Consider the following 22,161-nt stretch of genomic DNA (forward strand, 5'->3'; position numbering starts at 1 on the left):
TGAGTCTGAAGTATCATTTTAGAGGTTCATTTCTTTAACTCTAGAGAACGATAATTTTGCATTATCCCAAAGGTTTATTGGGAAAGTGTTGCAGATTTCACTAATAGCAGGTTTCCCTAAGAGAGGAAACGTTTTTCTGCCAAGGGCCATCTGGATATTTATAACATCATTGAAAGGCTATATTTGATCAAACATTTAATTAATTCATTCCTAAAAAGCTACTAGATTCACTGAATTTCAAGTCCCGGCCTGTGGTTGTCTTGGTAACACAAGACCAATTCAGCCAGGTTTCCTGCTTCTGCTCTAAGGGATAGAGCAGAGAAGGGAATGTGTAATCGCCTAGCAACTGACCAGGAAGATCTTAAAAGCTAATAGAGCAAAATATGATCCACTTCTTTGGGAGAAAACCAAACCCTTACCTGGGGATATCTGTTCAAGGGTTCCACTTGGCTGAGCATAGCCAGGACAAATGCAGCTGTTTTACCAGTACCAGACTGAGACTGGGCAATCAGGTTCTGTGGGCTAAGTTAAGACAGGGCAAGAATTAGTTAAGGAGCTCAAATTTAAAAAAAAAAAATAGGGGAAAAACTAGGTAAAGAAGGAATCCTGGGGTGACTAGGTGGCACAGTGGATAGAGCACCGGCCCTGGAGTCAGGTGTACTTGAGTTCAAATCTGGCCTCAGACACTTAATAATTACATAACTGTGTGGCTTTGGTCAAGCCACTTAACCCCATTTACCTTGCAAAAACCTAAAAAAAAAAAGGAATCCTGTCAAATTCCTTCTTTGACACAAATATCATTTTGATTCCTAAACCAGAAAATGCAAAAACAGAGAAAGAAAAATACAGATCAATTTCCCTAATGAATATTGATGTAAAAATGTTAAATGTGTGTGTGTGTGTGTGTGTGTGTGTGTATATTTTAGGTTTTTGCAAGGCAAATGGGGTTAAGTGGCTTGCCCAAGGCCACACAGCTAGGTAATTATTAAATGTCTGAGACCTAGCTGCCCCCTAAATATATTTTTAAAAATAACTATTTTAAGTTCCAAATTCTCCTTCTTCCTAACCCCTCTCCCACCAATTTAGAAGACAAGCAATTACACACATTAAGTCATACAAATATGCCATAACAGACATGTGATACAAACAAGAAAATTATAGCAATATAGCACAAAGATTATATATTATAATTATATATACATATACATATACATATATACACATATATTATGTATAGGTTGGATTTATATCAGGAAGCCTGGGCTGGTTCAATGTTAGGAAAACAATATCCATTCCTATTTAAAAACACTAAAAAGCAAAGGAATAAATGAAGCCTTTCTTTTTCTTATATTTTTAAATTTATTTTTCTGACCATGTATGCAAAAACACTTTCAACTTTCATTTTTTGTAAACTTCTGAGTTCCACATTTTTATACCTCCCTCCCTTCTCTCCCTTCATCCCTCCCCATGGACAGCAAGCAGTCTGACATAGGTTATACCTGTATAATCACGTTAAACATATTTCCATTTTAGTTATGTGAAAGAAGAATCAGAACAAAGGGGGGGGAAAATCACGAAGGAAAAAAACCAAAGCATAAAATAAATTTTAAAAATTAAAAACTGAATGATTTGGTCTGCATTCAGACTCCATGGTTTTTTCCCTCTGGATGTAGATGGCAAATGAAGCTTTTCCTAAACTACAAATAGACTTTATCTAAAATCAAGAGCAAGCATTATCTGTAACAAGGATAAACTTGTCTTTACAATAATATCAGGAGTAAAACAAGGCTGTCTATTAACATCATTATTTTTCAATATTCTATTAGAAATGCTAGCTATATAAAAACAAGAAAAAGAAACTGATGGAATAAGAATAGGCAATAAGACCCAGCAAAACTGATCATCCTCTTTCAGGGGAAAAGATGGACTTTCAAATGAAACAGGGGATTTTTAAGCTTTCCTACTGAAACAACCAGAGTCGAACAGAATGTTTGCTCTCCAAATACAGGACTCTGGTGAACCACAGAGGGGGTGGAAGAGAAGGACTAACTATGAGGAACTTAATGATATGAACTGTTTGTATTCCTGCATGGGAAGAAGATACTGATAACTCACATGAACTTTCTGATTTGAAGATTTTTTTTTTAGTTTTTTTGCAAGGCAAGTGGGGTTAATTGGCTTGCCCAAGGCCACACAGCTAGGTAATTATTAAGTGTTTGAGACCGGATTTGAACCCAGGTGCTCCTGATTCCAGGGCTGGTGCTCTATCCACTGTGCCACCTAGCCACCCAAACTTTCTCATTTACAAGAGCAGTTAGAAGGAGCATATATAGACAGGACATAGAAAGCAGCGTAATATAATGGTATAATATAGTAAAAAGATGGAGTAAATGGGTGATAAAGTACTGGGAGGAAGGGAAAGGAGATGAAGAAGCAGCTAAGAAATTTCACATAAGAGTCAAGAAAAAGGTTTTTCAATGGAGTGGAAAGGGAGAAGGCAAGGAGGAATGAGTTAGCTTTCATTCTCATCAGAAATGGCTCAGAGAGGGGCACAGTGGATAGAGCACCGGCCCTGGAGTCAGGAGGACCTGAGTTCAAATTTGAAATCAGACACCTAATAATGGCCTAGCTGTGTGTCCTTGGGCAAGCCACTTAACTCCATTTGCCTTGCAAAAATCTAAAAAAAAAAAAAAAATGACTCAGAGAGGAAATAACATACATACTTAATAGGGTGAGGGAATCTATCTTACCCTAGAGCAAAATGAGAAGAAAGGGATGGGATAAGGGGGAATGGGGGGAGGGAAGGGGGGGGAATAGGTGATAGAAGAGAGGGAGGATCGAGGGAGAGGGTACTCAGATACAACATACTTTTGGACAGGGCTAAGATGAAAGGAGAAAGAGAACAGAATGAGAGTGGGGAGAAATAGAGTGGAGGGAAATACAGCCAGTAATAGCAACTGCAGGAAAAATATTGAAGCAACTTCTCTGGTGGACTTATGATAAAGAAAGCAACTCACCCCAGAGACAGAGCCATTGGAATATGAACACAGATTGAAGTACATTTTTGGGTTTTTTTCTCTCTATTCTTAAGGTTTCCCATCTTCTTGGGGGAGAGGTGTTATGTTCACTCTTATAACACATTCAATTTCAATCAATGTATAGCATGGAAACAATGTAAAGACTATCAGACTGCCTTCTGTGGGGGGGGGGGGAAGGGAAGGGAGGGTGGAGAAAAATTGTAAAATTCAAAACCTTACAAAAACATGATAGGTAGATACTACTATTGTATATAATTGGAAAACAAATAAAATGTTACTAAAAAAAGAATAGGCAATAAGGAAACAAAACTATCACTTTTTGCAAATGATATGATATTTAGAAAACCAAAAGATTCAACTAAAAAAACCACCTGAAATAATTAACTTTAGCAAAGTTGTAAGATATAAAATAACTCCATAGAAATCATCAGCAGTTTTACAAATTTACCAACAAAACCCAGTAGGAGGAAACAGAAAGAGAAATTACATTTAAAATAAGTGTAGACATGTATAACATGTCAAATTACCAAAGATTATTTTATAGTGTTAAAAAGAATAATAAAAATTAATCTGAAGAATAAAAATGGCAAGAAAATTAAGAGAATCAATGGGAAAGGTGGCCCTGAAGTAACAAAAAAGTAATCATCAAACAATCTAGTACTGGTGAGGAGTATAGTGGTTAAGGAGTGGATTAGATTAGGTTCATAATATATCAGAAGTAAATGGCCAAAGTAACCTAGTGTTTGATAAACCCAAGGATTACAGTGATAGATGCTAAAACTCATTATATAACAACAATTGCTGGGAAAACTAAAAAACAGTTTAACAGAAACTATGAGATAGACCAACATCTCATACAATATGTTAAAATAAAGTAAAAAAAAAAAGAGCACATGATTAAGAAATAAAGGTGAGAGCATTAGCAAATTAAGGGAACAAGGAAAAATTTATGTGTCAGATCTATGAATAAGGTAAGAGGTCATAACCAAACAAGAGATAAAAAGGATCACAGGAGGTGTAAAATGGGCAATTTTTAATTATATGAAACTGAAAAGGGTTCACACAAACAAAACCAATATAGTCAACATTAGAAGGGAAATAAACTGGCAAAAACCTTTTCACCTCAATTCTCTCTGATAAAGATATTTCATTGTTTTGGTATGAGTGGAAGTTGAATATTCCAACTTTAAAAAGGACTAGAGTTCCTATTTCTAATGAAGCAAAAAGAAGAATTCAAAATTTAAATGATTATATATATATATCAAGTTTTGATATTTAAAATGCCCATTAGTGATATTAGATACTCTTCAGAAATATACTCATTCTAAATCATGCTGTAGAAATCATACTTTCTAAAAGAACCTTTTTAGTTCTCTGGAAAAATTAATACTAATGAAAGAAGTTAAAAAGAAATTATATAAGGACTAAACTGCAATTGGATACATACGGTTCAGCAAGCATCATAGGTAATGCATTTTCTTGTATTTTAGATGGTCGGTTGAAACCCATCGCATAGACTCCTTGTAAAAGTTGAGGTTTTCTATAAGAATGATAATTATATAAATTTTAATTGTAATTGCCAAAAATAAAAGTCCCATTTACTCAAAGCAGATAAGAACATACAACATCATCTAAAATACCTAGAGTTAATTAAAAATTTTATTATTATTTTAAAAAAAACAAGTATACTTGATAATCTAACATAATTTACAAGAGATTAGGAAAACATTTTGCTGTGATAAAGAATACATCTGGGGGCAACTAAGGCGGCACAGCGGATAGACCTCTGGCCTTGGAAGTCAAGAGGACCTGAGTTCAAATCCCACCTCAGACAGGTGATATTTACTAGCTGGGCAACTTTAGGCCAAGTCATTTAACCCTATAGACCCACCAAAAAAAAAAGGATACAGGTACCATTTTCACTAGTTCATATAGAATGCTAAATTTCAAATGAAGTGCCTATATTTGTGGTAGAGGGTAGCTCTATGGCCATGACTGACTAATAATAAATAGAAAAATAACAACTTACAACCGAAGCTCTTCAAAAGACTTCACTGAATAGAGGGGGGAGCTTGGATCCCGCTGCAGCACCTCCACTTGATTGGTGTTATCAACAAGATTATTTCTGATCAGCTTATTTAGCAATGACTGGGCAGCTCGGTCCTCTAGGGTGAAGAAAATAGCTTTATAAGAAGAATGAAAAGTGACTCATGAAAAACAAAATAAATTCAGGTCATGTGACACTAAATGTTGTAACAGCCACAACATTTGCTCAGATTTCTCCCTCAAAATCTTCCTCATCAATACCTTTCTTCTACCCTTTCTCCCTAGCACCTCCACCCATGTGTATTACTCTTTCCTTTGTCTTCCTCCACAAACTCCAAACTACCAAGATGGAAAACCTACAAACAAGTAAAATTCATATGATGCAATATCAAGAAATACACACACGCACACACACAGACACACACAATAAAGATAATCAATAGAGGAAAATTTGTCCATAAACAATAAAGAGGATCCAGAAGCAAGCACTGAGACAAGACACTGAGTATCTGGTGAGAAAAATGAGACCTGTGTCACTTGCCTACAGCATACATAGTAGGGAATGCTGGGGTATAGGAAGACTGGTGAGATAGGTAGCAGTCAGATTATGAAAAGCTTTAGAAAACAAACAAAAGGATTTTGTATTTCATCCTGGGGGGGAGGTGATAAGTAGCTACTGGAGTTTATTTAATTAGGAGAGGTATATGGGAGAGGGAAGAGGAAAGGGAGGGGAAGAAGGGGGAAGGCAGGAAGGGGGAGAGAGAGAGAGAGAGAAGGAAAAAGAGAGAAGGGGAAAGAGGAAGTATGAGAGTAGAGAGAGGGGCGGCTAGGTGGTGCAGCGGATAGAGTACCGGCCTTGGAGTCAGGAGTACCTGGGTTCAAATACAGCCTCAGACACTTAATAATTACCTAGCTGTATGGCCTTGGGCAAGCCACTTAACCCTATTTGCCTTGCAAAAACCTTTAAAAAAAGAGAGAGAGTAGAGAGAGGGGGAGACAGAGAAGAGAGACACAAGAGAAGAGACAGAGAGAGAGACACAAGAGAATGGAGAGAGAGAGAGAGAGTGAACAAAAGAACTAAAAACGAATGTATGAATGTATGAGTCAGACCTAAGTTTTAGCAGCTCAATTTGACAATTTAGTGAAGGATGAACTGAAGTGGAAAAGAGACTTGAGGCAGGGAAACCAGCTATCAGGCTACTGTCAACAGTCCAGGGGTGAGATAATGAGGTCTGTACCAGGATGGTAGCTCTATCAGAGAAGAGAGAGTAATCAAAAAGAAAAGATTAACAGGACTTGGCAAGTGACAGGTTTTGGGATTAAGATAAAATAAACAGTTAAGGATGAAATCTAGATTATGGGCCCAAGTGATTAGAAGGGTGGAAATGCCTTTGGCAGTTAGGAAGAAAGAGAGTAAAGGACATGGAGACATCAATTGTACTTGACCTCAAGAAGTTTTAGCTACAAAAGGAAGAATACAGGACAGCTAGTTAGCAGAGAGAATAGATCAAGAGAGGATTTGAGAGGATAGAGGAAGGAGTAAGGACATATTTATACGTAGTAGAGAAGCAGTCAGTAGACTGGGAAACACTGACGTGAAAGAGTAAGGATGATAGAAAAGGCAATCTTCTAGAGAGGGCAGGATGGAGTAAGATCTCCTGAGAAGGTACAGGGGGTTTTCTTGGCAAAAAGAACTCTTTCTCTTCATCTGAGTCAAAAATGAAAGAGGAGATTATAACAGAAGTCTGAGTGATGCAAGATGACAAGAGAAAAAAGGCAGCCCTCAAATGAATGGGTTCAATTTTTTTCCAGTGAAGTATGAGGCAAGATTCTCAGCCTAGAGGGTAGAGGAAATGGAAGCTAGGGGAGGTTTGAGAAGAGAAGATTTAGAAAATCACCATGGTGACTGGAATAATCAAGTAGAGGGATATAAAATAATTGCCTTGCTGCAACAAAGGCCCAGTTGAGGTTATGTAACAGCTTTGTAGAGGACCCAGTCAGCACAGTTTAATGATTTGCTCCAGCTTCATTCAGTAATACAAAGGTAGCAGATGGGAGAATAATCCAAGGCTGAGGCTTGGCAGAGCAAACTCAGATAATAGTCAGAAAACATTTGATGCCAAAGATCATATCAATTTACTTTAAATTCAGATCATTTAGTGCAATCCCTTTAACATACTGTAAGTCCAGGACTTCTTTATCTGTCCTGTGATTGTTACTAGTTAAAATAGTTAAATTTATTTTAAATTTAAGAACTTAATTTATAGAAGTTTTTTAATCCTTAACTTTAAAGCTAGTTACCTTTCTCTTCTTCATCTGTCTTTTCTATGTTTTCATTGGATTTGACAACAGTGCCTAAAGAATTGGAAAAAGATTGTTATTCAAAAGCACATCCCACAGCCAAGAGTTAAGATTATATCAAATCTTGTGCCAAACTAGAGTTGTGAAAGCATAGCAAGAAAAAAATGGTTCTCCATTCTCATCTCACCCCCCCCCAACCCCAAATTTTTCCTGGCAGTTACTGTACTATATGATATACCAAATATAATTATATACATGGCAAGTTTGTAGGCTCCTAAATGAGCAAAATGACCTTAGATATATAATAGGTACATAAAAATAAGTTTTATGTTTGCATATATTTATATATATTTGCATATATATTTCTAAAATGATCCTACCAAAGACCTATATATTTATCAACATGATAGTATTCTATCACATTCACATAGTATAGCTTCTATAAGTCATTCCTCAACTGATGAGCATCCCAAGTTTCCAATTCTTTGCCACTACAAAAAGAATTGCTATAAATTTATCTATACCTATGGGTTATTTTCTTCTTTCTTTGATCTTTTTGGGGGTATAGACCTAGTAGTGGTACTGTTAGGTCAAAGGGTATAACTGGTTAATAATGGCTTTTTTGTCACAGTTCCAAGTTGCTTTTCAAAATGGCTAGACCAATTCACAGCTCTAACTAACAGTACAATTAAGGTACTTGTTTTATTTTCTGTCAATTTTGCCAATCTAATAAACAAAGATGGTGCCTCAGAGGAATTTTGATTTGCATTTCTCCAATTACCAGTGATTTGGTGCATTTTTTCATATGGTTACTGAGAATTTGGATTTTTTTCTCTGAAAAATGTCTATGTGTATTCTTTGACCTTTTATGAAGTGGGGGATGGCTCTAATCATTACAGAGCTGACTTAGTTCCCTGTCTATCTTAGAAATCACACCTTTATCAGAGAAACTTTCTGCAATGATTTTTTACCGCAATTATCTGCTTATGAAACTTGATGTCAAAATAATCAGAATGAGCACTCTCTTTAGTTGCTCACACATTGGTTGTTCTAGTCATCTTTATTAAAAGGAAATATTACGAAGAAAAAAATATTAGCATTGTATTCAGAGATCAAAGGCCTGGCCAGGTTAGTACCCACATAAAGAATTAAGGCCTCCTTATAAAAACCGGGGTGGGGGGGGGGGGTGTTTGAAACACAACACTAATATTTATCAACTGCTATGCTTAATACTATGTTTCTATATGTTCTATATGATTGTTCTAAGTTCAGAGAGAGATTTGGAGAAACATTTCATTTTTAGCTCTGTTAATTACTAGCTACTCACCATTGGTATCTGGTTTGATTCTTTCTTCCTTCAGATGTAAGTTGCTCAACTTCATAAGGAAATCAAAGGAAAATGTGTCAGGATCATCATCTACTCAAATATTTTTACCTCTGAGAGAGGCTAAAACAAATATATCAAACTCACTGGTCAATTCTTCTGAAAATATTTCTCATACAATGACAGGATATCAGTTAGGACTTGAGGCACTCTTCCCTTCCATCTAAAGAATTGCCCTCTTGATCTCATCCATGAATTGAAATATCATCTCTACTGAGCTGACTCCCTGGCTAGCTTTCATCCTAATTTCTTTTTAGACACTGTATTCCAGTGTCCCAGGTCCACAACCTTCAAATCATTCAGCTCTTCACTCTTACTCATCTCACACAAACAGTGACCAAGTTTTCTCCATTTTCTTTCAACATCTTTTAATCCATGCCCTCACAAAACATAAACATCCCGATTCAGGCCCCCATCATCTAACTGGTCTCCCTTCAGCTAACCTGTCCCTTATACAATCAATCATCCACCCTTACCTAACTATGTCACTCCTCTTCAGTAGGTTTCATTGATTCTCCACTGGCTCTTGGATAAACAAATAAACAAACATGCCCAACTTCCTCTATTTGACAATTAATACTCTTCACAGACAGCTCCAGTCTATGAGCACTGTAATTTCCCCAAGACATGCAATCTTGCCAAAATGGCCTTTCTACTTTTCCCTGGACACAACCTTCTCTTTTTCACCTCAAATTCTCTCCCTCTTCCTCATCTCTCAGAACTCTCTATTTCCTTTCAAAATATGACTTGAGGGCCAGCTCCTACAAAGGGTTCTCCTAACTTGGTTGTGAATTCTCCACTAACCTCTAAAACTGCTTTGAACATATTCTCTATTTAATCATCTGTGAGCATGTTTTACTTTCGTAGAGGAAAATAAGTTCCTGAAGGGAACAGTCTGTCACTTCCGTATTTCCTATGTATTTAATGAATATTTACTGAATTTTATCTGATGTGATCCAAGCTGCCAATTTTCTGATATCGCTATGGCAATGTTGGATGGTAGGTTGATTAAGTCAGTCATTCAATATCACTAAGCTGGCCATATAAATGTACAAAATGAAGTGAAAGAGGCTGGCCTGAGACAGAGCCCCCTAAGGAGGAGCCCTTCTTCCCCCTCAGAGGGGTGAGGAGGAGGGAGTCATGGAATCTTTAATTGTGTGATGGGCACTGTGCTAAGCACTGGGCAAACAAAGAAAGACAAAAACTAGCCCTGCCTTCCAGGACCCCATGGTCTTATTGGGGAGACACCATGCAAACCATTAGATACCAAAAGGATTACAGAGAAAGAAAATTAGAACTGACAGGATTATAGACAGGGAAAACTGGAGCTGAGACATCCATCTACTGTGGAAGGTGAGAGTTGAGCTGGGACCTTATTGAAGTAGAAATGAGGAGAGAAAGAATTTCAGATCTAGGGAAAAGTCAAGGAATAGCAAAGAAACAAATCATGTTCAAATGCAGAACATGTGGAAGGAAGCGAGGCATACAAAGACCAGAAAAGTATAAGGACTTGGATTATAAGGAGCTTTAAAAGGAAAAGAGAAGATTTTTATATTTTATCTTAGAACTAAGGGAGTCTTTGAAGTATACCAAATGGGGGCAAGACATGGTCAGACTTGAGATTTAGGAAAACCAATCTGACTGCTGAGGAGGACAGGCAGATATGGAGAAAAAAATAAGAAATAAGGAGAGAAATCGGCAGGCTACTGAAATAATCCAAGTGTGAGGTGTTGAAGGTGTGGCACCAGGGGGATGGCAAAATCAGAGGAGAGAAGAAAGGATTTACTACAGATACCACAAAGGAAAAATCAACAGGGCTTAGCATTGATAGGAAATGAGAAGAGACTGAAGGGTTGAAGATGACACCTAAATCATGAGCATGAATGACTAGGAAGATGGTGGCAAGCAGTTTGAGATATCCAATAGGCAAGAAAATGTTAATCTAGAAATCAGGAGAGAGGTTGTTGTTGTAGTTGAGCTATTTCAATTGTGTTAATTCTTGGTAAAGAAACTGGAGTGGTTTTACCCTTTCCTTCTCCAGATCATTTTGCAGATGAGGAACTAAAGCAAACACAGTTAAGTGAAGCTAGTAAGTATGAGGCTAGATGTAAACTCAGGTCTTCCTGCCTCCAGGCCAGCATTCAGTCTACCATATCACAGAGCTGCCCAGGAAGAGAGATTAGAGCTGGACAAATCCATCCCAAACAACAAAAAATCAGCGTAGAGATAGATGATGGCAGAATCCCCGGGGAGCTGAGGAGCTAACCAAGTGAAACAGTAATGAGGGAAAAAAAGAAAACCCAATGACAGCCTTCTGGGGCCAACCTACTTTAGCAAGTATGACCTCAAAGAAAATTGAGAAGAAGAAGTCCTGAGGAAGAGAACCTTAAGAGAATAGTGACACAAAAACCTAAAGAGAAGAGTTATTAAGAGGAGGGTGAAGCTTAGTGACAAAGGTTACAGAGAGGTCAATATGGATGAGAATTGAGAAAAGGTCATTGGATTGGTAATTAAGAGATCATTGGTCTTTGGAGAGAATAGCTTCAATTGAATAAGGAAGCCAGATTTCAAAGTTACAAGGAGAGCAAAAGAAGTGAAGGCATCAATTGTACTTGGTCTTATTCAAAGGAATAAGCAGGAAAGATAGTCAAAAAATGTCAAGTCTAGAAAATAACATATGTAATCATGAATGGTTAAAAATCAGTAATATTGAGAAATATGTTCCATGGTACTGCTATATGACTAAGTCTAACCTTAGATTCAAAAGCCACCCAACCACCAGGCAGAGCACCCTAAATCAAACTTCCAGGGACCAGTATGGCCACTCAGTATCTTGAGATATCCAAATCCCCAAACTAGAAATAAGAATACAGCTGGTATATAACTACTATTCATCAAGCTCTATGTCTGATCTTAATTATGTAACATTTATTACAGGCCAGGCACAGTCCAGTTCTAAGTAGGCACTTTAATTAGTAATATTTCATTTCTTAGACATAATCACTCTGATATTATCTACTTCTTACTGATGAGGAACCTGAGGCAAACAGAGGTTAAGGGATTTGCCCAAAGTCACAAAACTGAAGTCAAATTTGAACTCAGGTCTTCCTAACTCCAGATCAACAAATTTCACAGGAGATAGAAGATGAAATAGCTACCTTATCTGAAATGCTCTCAGCAATTTTAAAGCAATCCAGAACCTCTAACAAGGTTAACATTCGTTCCAGAATAGGTAGTTCACCTGGTGGACTTCAGCCTTTTCTTATTCTTCTGCTGTCAAAATACAGTCACTATTATTCACTGTCATCTACTATGTAACAGTAATCCTGAGAAACTACATGACCTTCAGACCAACTTCAGGCATCCAAAAGCCTCAATCTCATGAGTGACATTGCCATGCTAACAAATATCGCATCTTTTTAGTAAGCAGTCCCTGAGCTACAACACAGACCAAACATGCTTTCTTTTTACTTTTATGAAGCAAAAGGTCAAATCAAATACTCAAGATCCTATAAACCTCTGCCAAGTCCCTACTATATGCAAAGCACTTGGTCTGTATTAGGGACCAAGGATACAAAAACAAAAAGTGAATAGCCACTGCTATCAAGAAGATGGCATTTCTTTTACATAGTTTGAGGCATAGAACTCATACCTCTGCTTCTATGCTTCCTCCCCAACCTAGTCCAACAGAGAAAATGGAAAGTATTAGAAGGACTCAAAGGAAAGGTTAATCAGCCTAATATTAGACAAGAAAAATCAACCCAAGTTAGAACAAGATGAGATTTCAAAGATATAAGCAAAAAAAGATACTAATGAAATAGAAAAAGAGAGACCAGTGTAAAGAGAATGTATTAGGTACAGAGTGAACTCATCGGCCAACTCAAATTTTTAAGTCATATACAAAAGAAAAAAGCAATACTAGGTAAACTGAAGAGTAATACAAAATAGGATAGAATAGTCTTATAAGAAAAGAATCAGGATCTGTAATCTTCAAAATGAATTGAAGTTAGCCAGGGATTACAAAGGAAATGCAAATGTTTCTTGTGTTTTGCTTTTAAACTAAGTACACTGGGGCAATAGGAACATCAGAAAAGAAATAAAAAACTGCTGCTCAGGATGGGGGAGATGTAGATAATGAAAGAGAATACCCAATTATTTGCTTATGCTTTTTTTCTTCCAAAGAAAACAGTCTTTAACTGAAACTAAAGAGGATTAAAGTGGAAACTTTATTTTATTCATTGAATAAATTATTAGTACAGACCAATTGTATCCAATTATGCTACTTTGACTTATTAAACACTTACTGTCACATTCCAGTCACTGTACTAAACACTGAGGATACAAAAAAGAGGCAAAAGACAGGGCCAGGCCAAAAGCTCATAATCTAACAGAAGAGACAACAAGCAAGACAAACATATGCCAATTATTTATAGGAAAAAAGGAAATAATAAAAGAGAGAAGGCATCAGAGTTAAGAGGGGGTTTTAGGTGGTACTTGAAGGAAGTCAGGAGAGGAGGGAAGGTCTTCCAGGTCTAGGGTCAGAAGGAGAAGAGACAACAAGCCCTTTAGTTCTATGAGCAGCAGAAAGACCTCACTGAAGAGGTAGAAGAAGGGCTAGGAATAGAAATACATTTTTTTAAAAAAAAAGTCCTAGCTGCGCAAATTTTCTTTGGGGTTAAGTGACTTACCCAAGGTCATGCAGCTAGGTAATTATTTAAGTGTCCGATGTCAAATTTGAACTCAGGTCCTCCTGACTCTTAGGGTCAGTGCTCTATCCACTGCACCACCTAATTGCCCTTAAAAGTCCTAGCTTTGAAGGAGTTTTCTTCCTCCTGGGATATGTTAACAGATAAAGTTAAAAACTAGAGATAATTTGAGGAGAAAGGAGGCACTGACAACCAGGGGGATCAAAAAAGTTTTCCTATACCCAAGTTGAGTCTGTAAAAGGTAAGGTTTCTTTGAGAAGAAATGTATTGGGGGAAAAATTTTTAAAAAGCAGAGCAGACGGGCGGCCAGGTGGCGCAGTGGATAAAGCACTGGCCCTGGAGTACCTGGGTTCAAATCCGATCTCAAACACTTAATAATTACCTAGCTGTGTGGCTTTGGGCAAGCCACTTAACCCCATTTGCCTTACAAAAACCTAAAAAATAAAAAATAAAAAAAAAGCAGAGAAGAATATTGAATTGGGTTATATAGTTAAGACAGGATCAAAGGAAGAAATATCCATCTCTGTGTTGGGCTAAGATACAGTGAATGAATGAAGAATACTGTGAATTGAGGCTAAGGAACTTTGTTTAAGGGGAACATTAAAAAATATATTAAGTTTGTGGGCAGAAATGGGGGGAAAAGTCAAAAAAAAAGAAGTGGGGAAAAGACAACTATGAGTCAGCCACTGAATTTCTTAACAAAGAAGGAAAAATGATTTTGAAGAATTTAAAGATTCTGTTTTTCATGGAGACAGAGAGTCTGTAAAAGGCAATGAGAGGTACTCATCTTACTGACCCAATGTGTCCAGATAAATTTGAGAAAGTGTACCTAGCTCTGAACAATGTACCTAGAATCCAAAGTCTTCTGGGGGGAGCCAGGTTTCTGTGAGTTAAAGAAGATATTTTTTTCCTTCTAGCTAAGAAATGCAGTCAAAAATCAAAAATAAAAATGAGATTTTGAAGAATTAAAACGCCTCTAATAGTACCATTACGCTATGAAATATGTGCTTTTAAAAAGTCATCCATGATTAAGTGATATTTAAATCATTCTCCAGCACAGGCCAAGGCTAATAATTAACACATTTTTAAGAGCTGATGAATATTTTCCATACCTATGCAAGATTCAGTTTGAAGGAGGTGAGTGAAATGTTCCCTCTGAAGAATTAACATGCCCAGTGAAGTCCTCTCAGGGTTAAAAATCATTAAAACAAAGACAGACTATTACTCTTAGACTATTCTTAAAAGAAAGAGGGAGAAGAGAGCTTGCATTCCAAGCCAGGCTCCCTCCCGATTCGGTTAGGGGGGCAACAGTGGACTAGTTCCAAAGGAACAACAGTAGACTGCCTCCCCTTGTTTGAGGATAAGTACTAAACTACGAAGATAGTAGATTTTCTTAAAAGACCTTGCATACTCAGACATTAATTCATTTAGATAGACAAGAAAGGGTCATTAGAAATCTTCTGATATCCTCACTATCTGGATGGTGAGGTAATATCTATGAAAACATTTTATTCTTCTCTTTGTTGTTACCGGGTAGATTTTTCACGTAAAGATTGTAACTGAAAACCTTAACCAATCAGGTTGGAAGAGAGGGGGCTAGGGAGGGGGGAATCGTGCTGGGCCATATAATCTGGCTTGACTGTCACCTCGGAGCAGCTCCTGGATCTTCACTACCTTTATGAGACTTGAAGTGTGCCCTTTTCTAGAGAAAAGCCAAAATAAACTTTCTTTTTTTTTGCTCAGAGGAGTCTCTATATTTTTTAAGTGGATTTTTATCCCACACAGAGGGGGAAAAAGTAAGAAAATAATTTCTTTCGTTGAGCAGTTGTTCATTTAGAAGACCCTAATCCTAATGAAGGAAAAAGAAGTAACTGAAGGTGCTGTTATCAGCTATCTGTGGTACCTGTGAGAATAAAACTTACAAGGGAAGTTGTGTTGGGAAGACAGGAAGAAAACAATTCCAAACTATCTCTATGAAATATGGCTAGGAAATGCGACTGGATATTGGTCATCTTTATAAACTATTAAACACATTTAAGAGGCAGTCTTTCTAAACTACTTGTGTCGATCTACTACACTTTGCTGTAGAAGTTTGAGGGTGGTTATTTTGATACTTATAATAACAAACTGAATAACAATGTTTACAGAGAATGCCTATCCAAAAATGATATACTTTGCTGATGAAGGCAAAGTGTTTAAAGAGTTGAAAAGTTAATCATCTTTGTGCCCCATTTCCCAACTGGGGCCCATGTAAAACTTGCTCTCCCAGACATATAAAGCAAGACTTAACAACTGCTTCGCTGAATGCTTTATTTTCCCTACTAGACTTTTCATCTAAACTTACTACACAGCAATAGAAGTCAGTGGCTTCTAAATTACTCTCCTGCTCTATTTACTTTGTCCAAAGGAAAAGATTTAAATGTTACAAATCTCCCTGGGGCGGAGTACCAGAGTTCAAATTTGGCCTCAGACACTTAATTACCAGGCTGTGTGGCCTTGGGCAAGTCACTTAAATCCATTTGCCTTGCAAAAATAAATAAATAAACAAATCTGGGGGGGGACATTTTCTCCCTCTGGAAATTAAGCAGCAAACTGAAAAAGCAATTTGAAACTAGTCAAAGCACAGTCTTAGCACTACAACTGGTCTTCAATCAACCAAGCACTTGCGGAATCCTAAAATTCAGAGATCAGAGAAGACAGATCTACTTTCATAATTCTGTATGTATATAATAGTTCCTACAGGAAAGGAGGGTTTAAACTAAATGGTGCCGGCCTCAACTAAAACAGAAAATGGAAACCTTAAGTATAGATACCTAAGTAGCCTTTTCTAAACAATATTTCTCTTTTATCCTAAAAGGTTAACAATCTTAAGTCAGGTCCTTAGGAAGATCAGGTCTGCCCACCCAACCAGAACTGTCCTCAAGCAGTACTCTTAAACCTCTCTCATACCATGAAAGTCTACAAAGTCAAAATTATTTTATAAACCATTTAATATCATGTTAAATAATAGATGAAGGTTTTAACCTGTTGCAAGTCCCAAGGATACTAGCATGTCACCATAACACAAAAACAATGAATTCCTAAGTAGTGGAATTCTAATAAATAGTACATTGCAATGAGTCAGAGATTTTTCTAGGATTGAAAAATACTTTTCAAATCGCCACATGAGCGTTGGACACAAATGAGGGGTTTCTATCTGTTCACCACTGATGAACAATGATAGACATTTACAAAAAAAAAAGTTTGATGGGGAAGGATTGGGGTTTACATTTCTAAGTGGGAACAGAGCAAAAGCTACCCAGTCCCATCTAGGGGATGAAATCAATCTATCGAGCCCCTCCTCCCAAGAATCGGAAACTGAGATGGAGATTCCAAACCCCAAACTGTTTCCATCCTCAAGTCCAGGAGGGGAAATCCGTCAGTGGCTTTTTTCATTTTTTCTTTGTAGGCCCATCATGACCAAAGATGGCTGGTGATACATGTCCCAGGGCTAGAGCCCTTGGCACACTGCGATGCCTGCCGCTCCTGCTCCCCTCCTCTCCGCTCCCTCCCCCGGGCCCACCGCCCCGCACAGGCCGGGCTAGCTCACCGACTCGGCCGCCGCCTCCTGCTCGTCCACTGCCAGGGCCCACGAGTCGGTGGCCATGGTTCCGGGCCGGTGGCCCGGGCTGGACGGCTGCCGCCGGGAAGGGTCCGGGACTGGCACCGGGGTGCCCATGGGCAATGGCGGCGCCGGGGGCCGGGAATGCCGGCTCCGAGCCCTGGCCCAGCTCCGGCTGCCACTTCCGCCCCGGCCCGGGCCCGCCCCCTCCAGCCCAGCCGGGCCCAGGGGGCCAGGCTCCAGGTGCCATTCAGATCGCGGACAGGCGCGGACGCAACTTTGTTGCCACCTTAAATCCGGCCACCAGGCTTCCAAGCTGAGCCATCCGGGCCACCCTTACCTGGCTGCGCTTTACCCCAATCTCCTCCATGAATTGGGGAGATGGGGTACAAAAAGGCAAGAATCTCAAGAGGAAGACCCAGATCTCAAATCAGACTACAAAGACCTTGTGGATTAAAAAGGGAGCAACTGATGTGTGCGGACTCTGATAAACCCAAAGACTTCCAGGTCTCAGGGGAGAACTCCCGATTCCGCCAAAATCAAAGGTAAAAGTAGAAAGCAGTAATGGCAGATGACTGGGGCAGACCAGCCAGTCCCAAGGAATACTTGACTTAGACATTAAAGGTTTTATCACGAACAGAGAAGAAAGGGGAAAAGACCTTCATAATGATCAGTAAGGAAAAAGAGTTCAGGACCAAGCAGGGTAACATCTGGATTACATGAAATTTAAAAAAAAAAAAAAGGCCTGCACAGACAAAACCCATAAAGGTTAAGATTATAAGGATTATAGATCATAATTACTATATTAACTGGGAGAAAAATTCTAACAAGTTTCTCTGATAAGGATCTCATATATAATATATAAGAAATGAATTCAAATTAATAAAACAGAGTCATCTCATAGTAAACTAAAGATCAAAAAGAAATTAACAGGTAGTTTTCAAAAGAAAGATCCAAGCTGTCAACAAACATAGGAAAAGATTCTCCAACTAATAATTAGAGAAGTAAAAATTAAAACAACTTAAATGTTCTATTTCGCACCCACCAGGTTGGCAAAGATGATCAAAATAAAAAAGGGAAAAAGACAATCATTGGAAATTTTGAGGGGAAAACAAGCAAATTAATGTACTATCAGTGCAGGAATGCAATGATTCTGACATCTAAGAAAGCAATTTGGAACTACGACTCAAAAGTCAATAGACCATGCATCTCCTAAGAAATGACACCACAGACAAAGAAAAAGGAAAAGGACTAGTATGTACAAAAAATGTTTAGAGAAGCTTTTTTAATTATAGCAAAGGACTACCCCTCAATTGTGAAATGGTCAAATAAATTCTTATAAATACAACCGAATGCTAAACTACGAAGAGAAATCTTGAAATACTTGTATGAATCGATGTGGAGTGAAATGGGCAGAGTGGTGCTTGCTTCAGCAATACAAATACTAAAATTGGAATGGTGAGAGAGGATCAGCATGGCCCCTGCACAAGGATGACACGCAAATTCATGAAATAAGCAGAACTATGGTTGGGGAATGTCAGAACAACAGGTGAATGTAGTGGATTGAACATTGATTCCTAGGCTGTAGAAACTATAAATACATTGAGATTTACATGAAATGATACAGAATGGAACAAAGAAAACAATACAAACTATAACAGCAATAATGTATAAAGAACAATCACCACCCACAATCTAAAGTGGAAGTTGTAGCACTGCAGAGAGAACTACAATCCCCACATCCCTTAGAGGTCTCCTGGGGAATCATGGGACTTTTCCTAACCCTAATGTTGTAGTTCTAGGCACTGAACAACTGGTAGCCAGACGAGGCCAAGTTCAAATCCCATCCAGATACTATCTTTTAGGGCCCTTGTCCAGTTACTGATCATTTCTCTACCTCAGTTTTCTTATCAGTAAAATGAGAGGGAGGTAGACCCAAAGACCTTGAGCCTGGGCCAGGGACTCCCACTCTGGTTCCTCTTCCTCCATCTTCCCCCAACACAAACCTCCCCCACAGTCACTAGATCCCTCCCACTCCCCAGGCTTCAACAACACTTACATCCCCCACAGGCAGGGCCAAGGAGAAGAGACCCAGAGCCTGGCCTCGGGCTCGGCCACTCCTGCTGGCCATGGCCTCCACTGCTCCCCCCTGGGCAGTGGCAGTTACAGCTGATCCAACTGCCACACTAGGTAGGACCCAGGTGTAGAGGAGGCTGTCATTGGTCAGGGAGGAAGATGGATGGGCTGGGACAGCCAATCAGGAGTGGGGAGAGCCCTCAAAAGCAGCTGGTCCTTGACAGTGTAGAAATCTTGAGGAGGCTTGACCAGCCTCTGACCTGGGGTAGCAAGAGAGGTCCATGAGTGCCTGAGCCCATCAGACTCCAAAAGCTGCTCCCACCCCTCAGGCACCCTCCAGGAACCCTCCAGGATGGCAGCAACCACACTTCTAAATACCTGGAGGCTAGAGCCATCATGGGGTCAGGCTACCAAGCACCCCTCACCATCCCTGGGGGACCCTTTGCTTTGAGGTTCCTCAAAAAGCAGGTTAAGGTTCATGTCTGCTCCCTAGACTAGCAGGAAGTCCTGGGATCCTGCCAAACTGGGCATCCCCACCCTGTTCCTGGGGCAGAGGAGAGAAGGTCTGTCTTCTGAGAACTGGATCATCAGCTTAGTCAATACTATGACATCAATTGCCCACAAGGCCAGGTCAGTTCTAGGACACATTTCAATAGAGCTGGGAAAGACAAGCACTGGGCAGCCAAGCAGGAAACTATAGTGAAAGTGCAGAACTGTTGTTCTAAATGAAGCTAATAAGGATCAGCATAAAAATGAGGGCTATCTGCCAGTCTAACTGACCATAATAATGTTTGTCCTTCATTGTCAAAGAAGACCAAGACATCAGGGAAATGATGCTACAGACAAGAACATGAATTCTGCTTCACTTTCTACTCCAGACACATTTGGGTCCAGTGGTCAGATATGAATCAGGGCAACCGGAGATGGCCCTGGATTCGAGGCAATTAGGGTTAAGTGACTTGCCCAAGCTAAGTGTCAAGTGTCTGAGGGCAGATTCGAATTCCCTTCCCCCGACTCCCAAGACTAGTGCTCTATCCACTGCACTGCCTAATTTTCCCTAAGAGAAAGCCACCCTATGGACCAATCAACCAGTATCTGTCATTAAACTATTTTTAGTGATAGCATACAAATATGTAAGGTCAGTGAGTAAAGTGATCTAAATCAACTCATGGCAGTTTGACTATTCAATTAAATTTGGCTGTAACTAATTCCTATTCCTATTTTACATTTTTTAACCATATTTTTTTCTTTAGATGGGTCTGAATTCGGATCTTGTTAGTATTTCTATGACTTCATCATCTAACCTTCCTTTAGGCCTCAATTTTCTCATCTTTAAAATAAAAGTGTCCAAACTCACTTCCAAATGGGGCCCCTCCTGAGTGCTTTCAATGACAAATTAGAACTGGAAAATGTTTAATAAAAATCTAACAAGGACACTATTCACATGTGACTTTCCAAATCTACATGAAGCCATAGAAATGATTCTATTTGGGTTTGACACAACTGAACCAGACAGATGATCTCTGGATGCCTGTTGTTCAGTTCCTATGAAACATGTATGAACCATGTCCTCCACTGAGGCATCTTTATCTCTTCAGCTCACATTGATCTCCTGAAGCAAGGGGGAGACTGAAAAGTCCCTTTCATCCCAGAGTTTTTGGATTCTATCAATTCCTATGGCACTTATTTAAACATAAAATTGCCTTGTCACTTCATGTGATAAAAATTCATGTAATAACAGCCTAACAAGGTTAGCTCTCAGGAAGCTCGACAAAGTGTTTTGGACCAGAAAAGCAGAGGCCTCTTCAGAGCTGCTCTGAGAATGAGACTATTATCCAATGTCAAGGACCAGACATCTTGTCTGGGAAATCTGGGACACAAGACAAAATGTGCTGATTAAATGGACTTTTGAGAGTGGGTTGCTAGGATACAAGGAGACTTGATGTTTATTTAATAATACTGATTATCATTGAATTGCTTTGACATTTTATGTTTTTAAGTTTTCTTGGTATTATATAAATCTCCCCTCTAAAAATTAGTCTACTATGGGCCTAAGTAGTTTGAAATGTAACCTGAGATATATAGGTGAAAAATCTTACAGATTGGGCATATAGCTAAAGTGATCCATAGGAAGAATGGGTTGGGAGAATTGAGGGCAATAGGAATTGACGGAATTATTCTAACTCCATCTTGTCACTCAATTCTAGAACTAGATGAGTTCCCTTTCTTTTCAATTACGGGTCTAGTCCAATTTCTGTCTTGTGATAAAACTTTATTCATTGTGGGAACTGAGGGAGACCTTAGTAGCATTGTCTGAACCTACTGGTTCAGCAGGACTTTTTTTTTTTTTTGCAAGGCAATAGGGTTAAATGGCTTGCCCAAAGCCACATAGCTAGGTAATTAGAAAGTGACTGAGATCAGATTTGATCCCAGGTACTCCTGACTCCAGAGTTGGTGCTCTATCCACTGTGCCACCTATCTGCCCCTCTGCAGGACTTTTCAGAAGCTTAGACCACCTCTTACCTGACTGGTGCTTAGAAACCCTAATCACCCAGAACATTAACAAGGTTGGTAGGGGGAAATTGCTCATACAAAGCTGACTGAAATTCCAAGTTTTATGGTAAGAGGTTATCTTCCAAAAGTTTCAAAGACACCTCCATTGCTCATCCCTATAAAGGTACAGTTAATAGATTATCCTATGACAACCACGGAAGGGTCTTAGTCTCTTAGTCGCTACTAGTAAGATTCTTGTCAGAGTATTCATTCCTCAATAGGCTGAAAGATGGTCACCTTATCTGAGAACCAGTATTTCAAAAAGGGCCAAGGAAAGGTCAACTGATATGTTTATTGCCTGACAACTTCAGAATACTAGGAGTATAACAGAATTCTGTGCAAAATGGTTATAGATCTGACCAAGGCCTCTGATACCACTAGTCATGAGGGCTTAAAGGAAATTATGTCAAAATTTGGTTGCCTGGAGAAATTCGTCAATATTGTAGGTCTGTCTCA

The 22,161-nt window shown here is 38.9% G+C and overlaps 1 protein-coding gene and 1 non-coding gene across 4 annotated transcripts in view; one reads left to right on the forward strand and one right to left on the reverse strand.

Moving 5' to 3' along the window:
• Positions 1–22,161, reverse strand: part of LOC141496810 (ATP-dependent RNA helicase DDX19B) — a 42,744-nt gene that overhangs the window by 12,907 nt on the left and 7,676 nt on the right. For 2 of the 3 annotated variants that reach the window (XM_074199415.1, XM_074199409.1), the window contains exons 2-7: positions 19,136–19,412; positions 8,713–8,761; positions 7,386–7,439; positions 5,068–5,203; positions 4,486–4,578; positions 420–522 (exon numbers count right to left, since the gene is read on the reverse strand). In XM_074199415.1, coding sequence (XP_074055516.1) covers positions 420–522; positions 4,486–4,578; positions 5,068–5,203; positions 7,386–7,439; positions 8,713–8,761; positions 19,136–19,207 — 507 coding nt within the window. In that variant the 5' untranslated portion in view covers positions 19,208–19,412. Of the gene's footprint in view, positions 1–419; positions 523–4,485; positions 4,579–5,067; positions 5,204–7,385; positions 7,440–8,712; positions 8,762–17,064; positions 17,233–19,135; positions 19,413–22,161 lie in introns of those variants that run through there. The other variant, XM_074199405.1, reaches the window with a different exon arrangement.
• LOC141510555 (U6 spliceosomal RNA) lies at positions 18,497–18,602 on the forward strand. The gene has a single exon (XR_012475022.1). It is a non-coding gene; the product is annotated as a U6 spliceosomal RNA (small nuclear RNA).

This window comes from Macrotis lagotis, chromosome 1 (assembly GCF_037893015.1).
Source record: "Macrotis lagotis isolate mMagLag1 chromosome 1, bilby.v1.9.chrom.fasta, whole genome shotgun sequence".
Classification (NCBI taxonomy): Eukaryota; Metazoa; Chordata; class Mammalia; order Peramelemorphia; family Peramelidae; genus Macrotis; species Macrotis lagotis.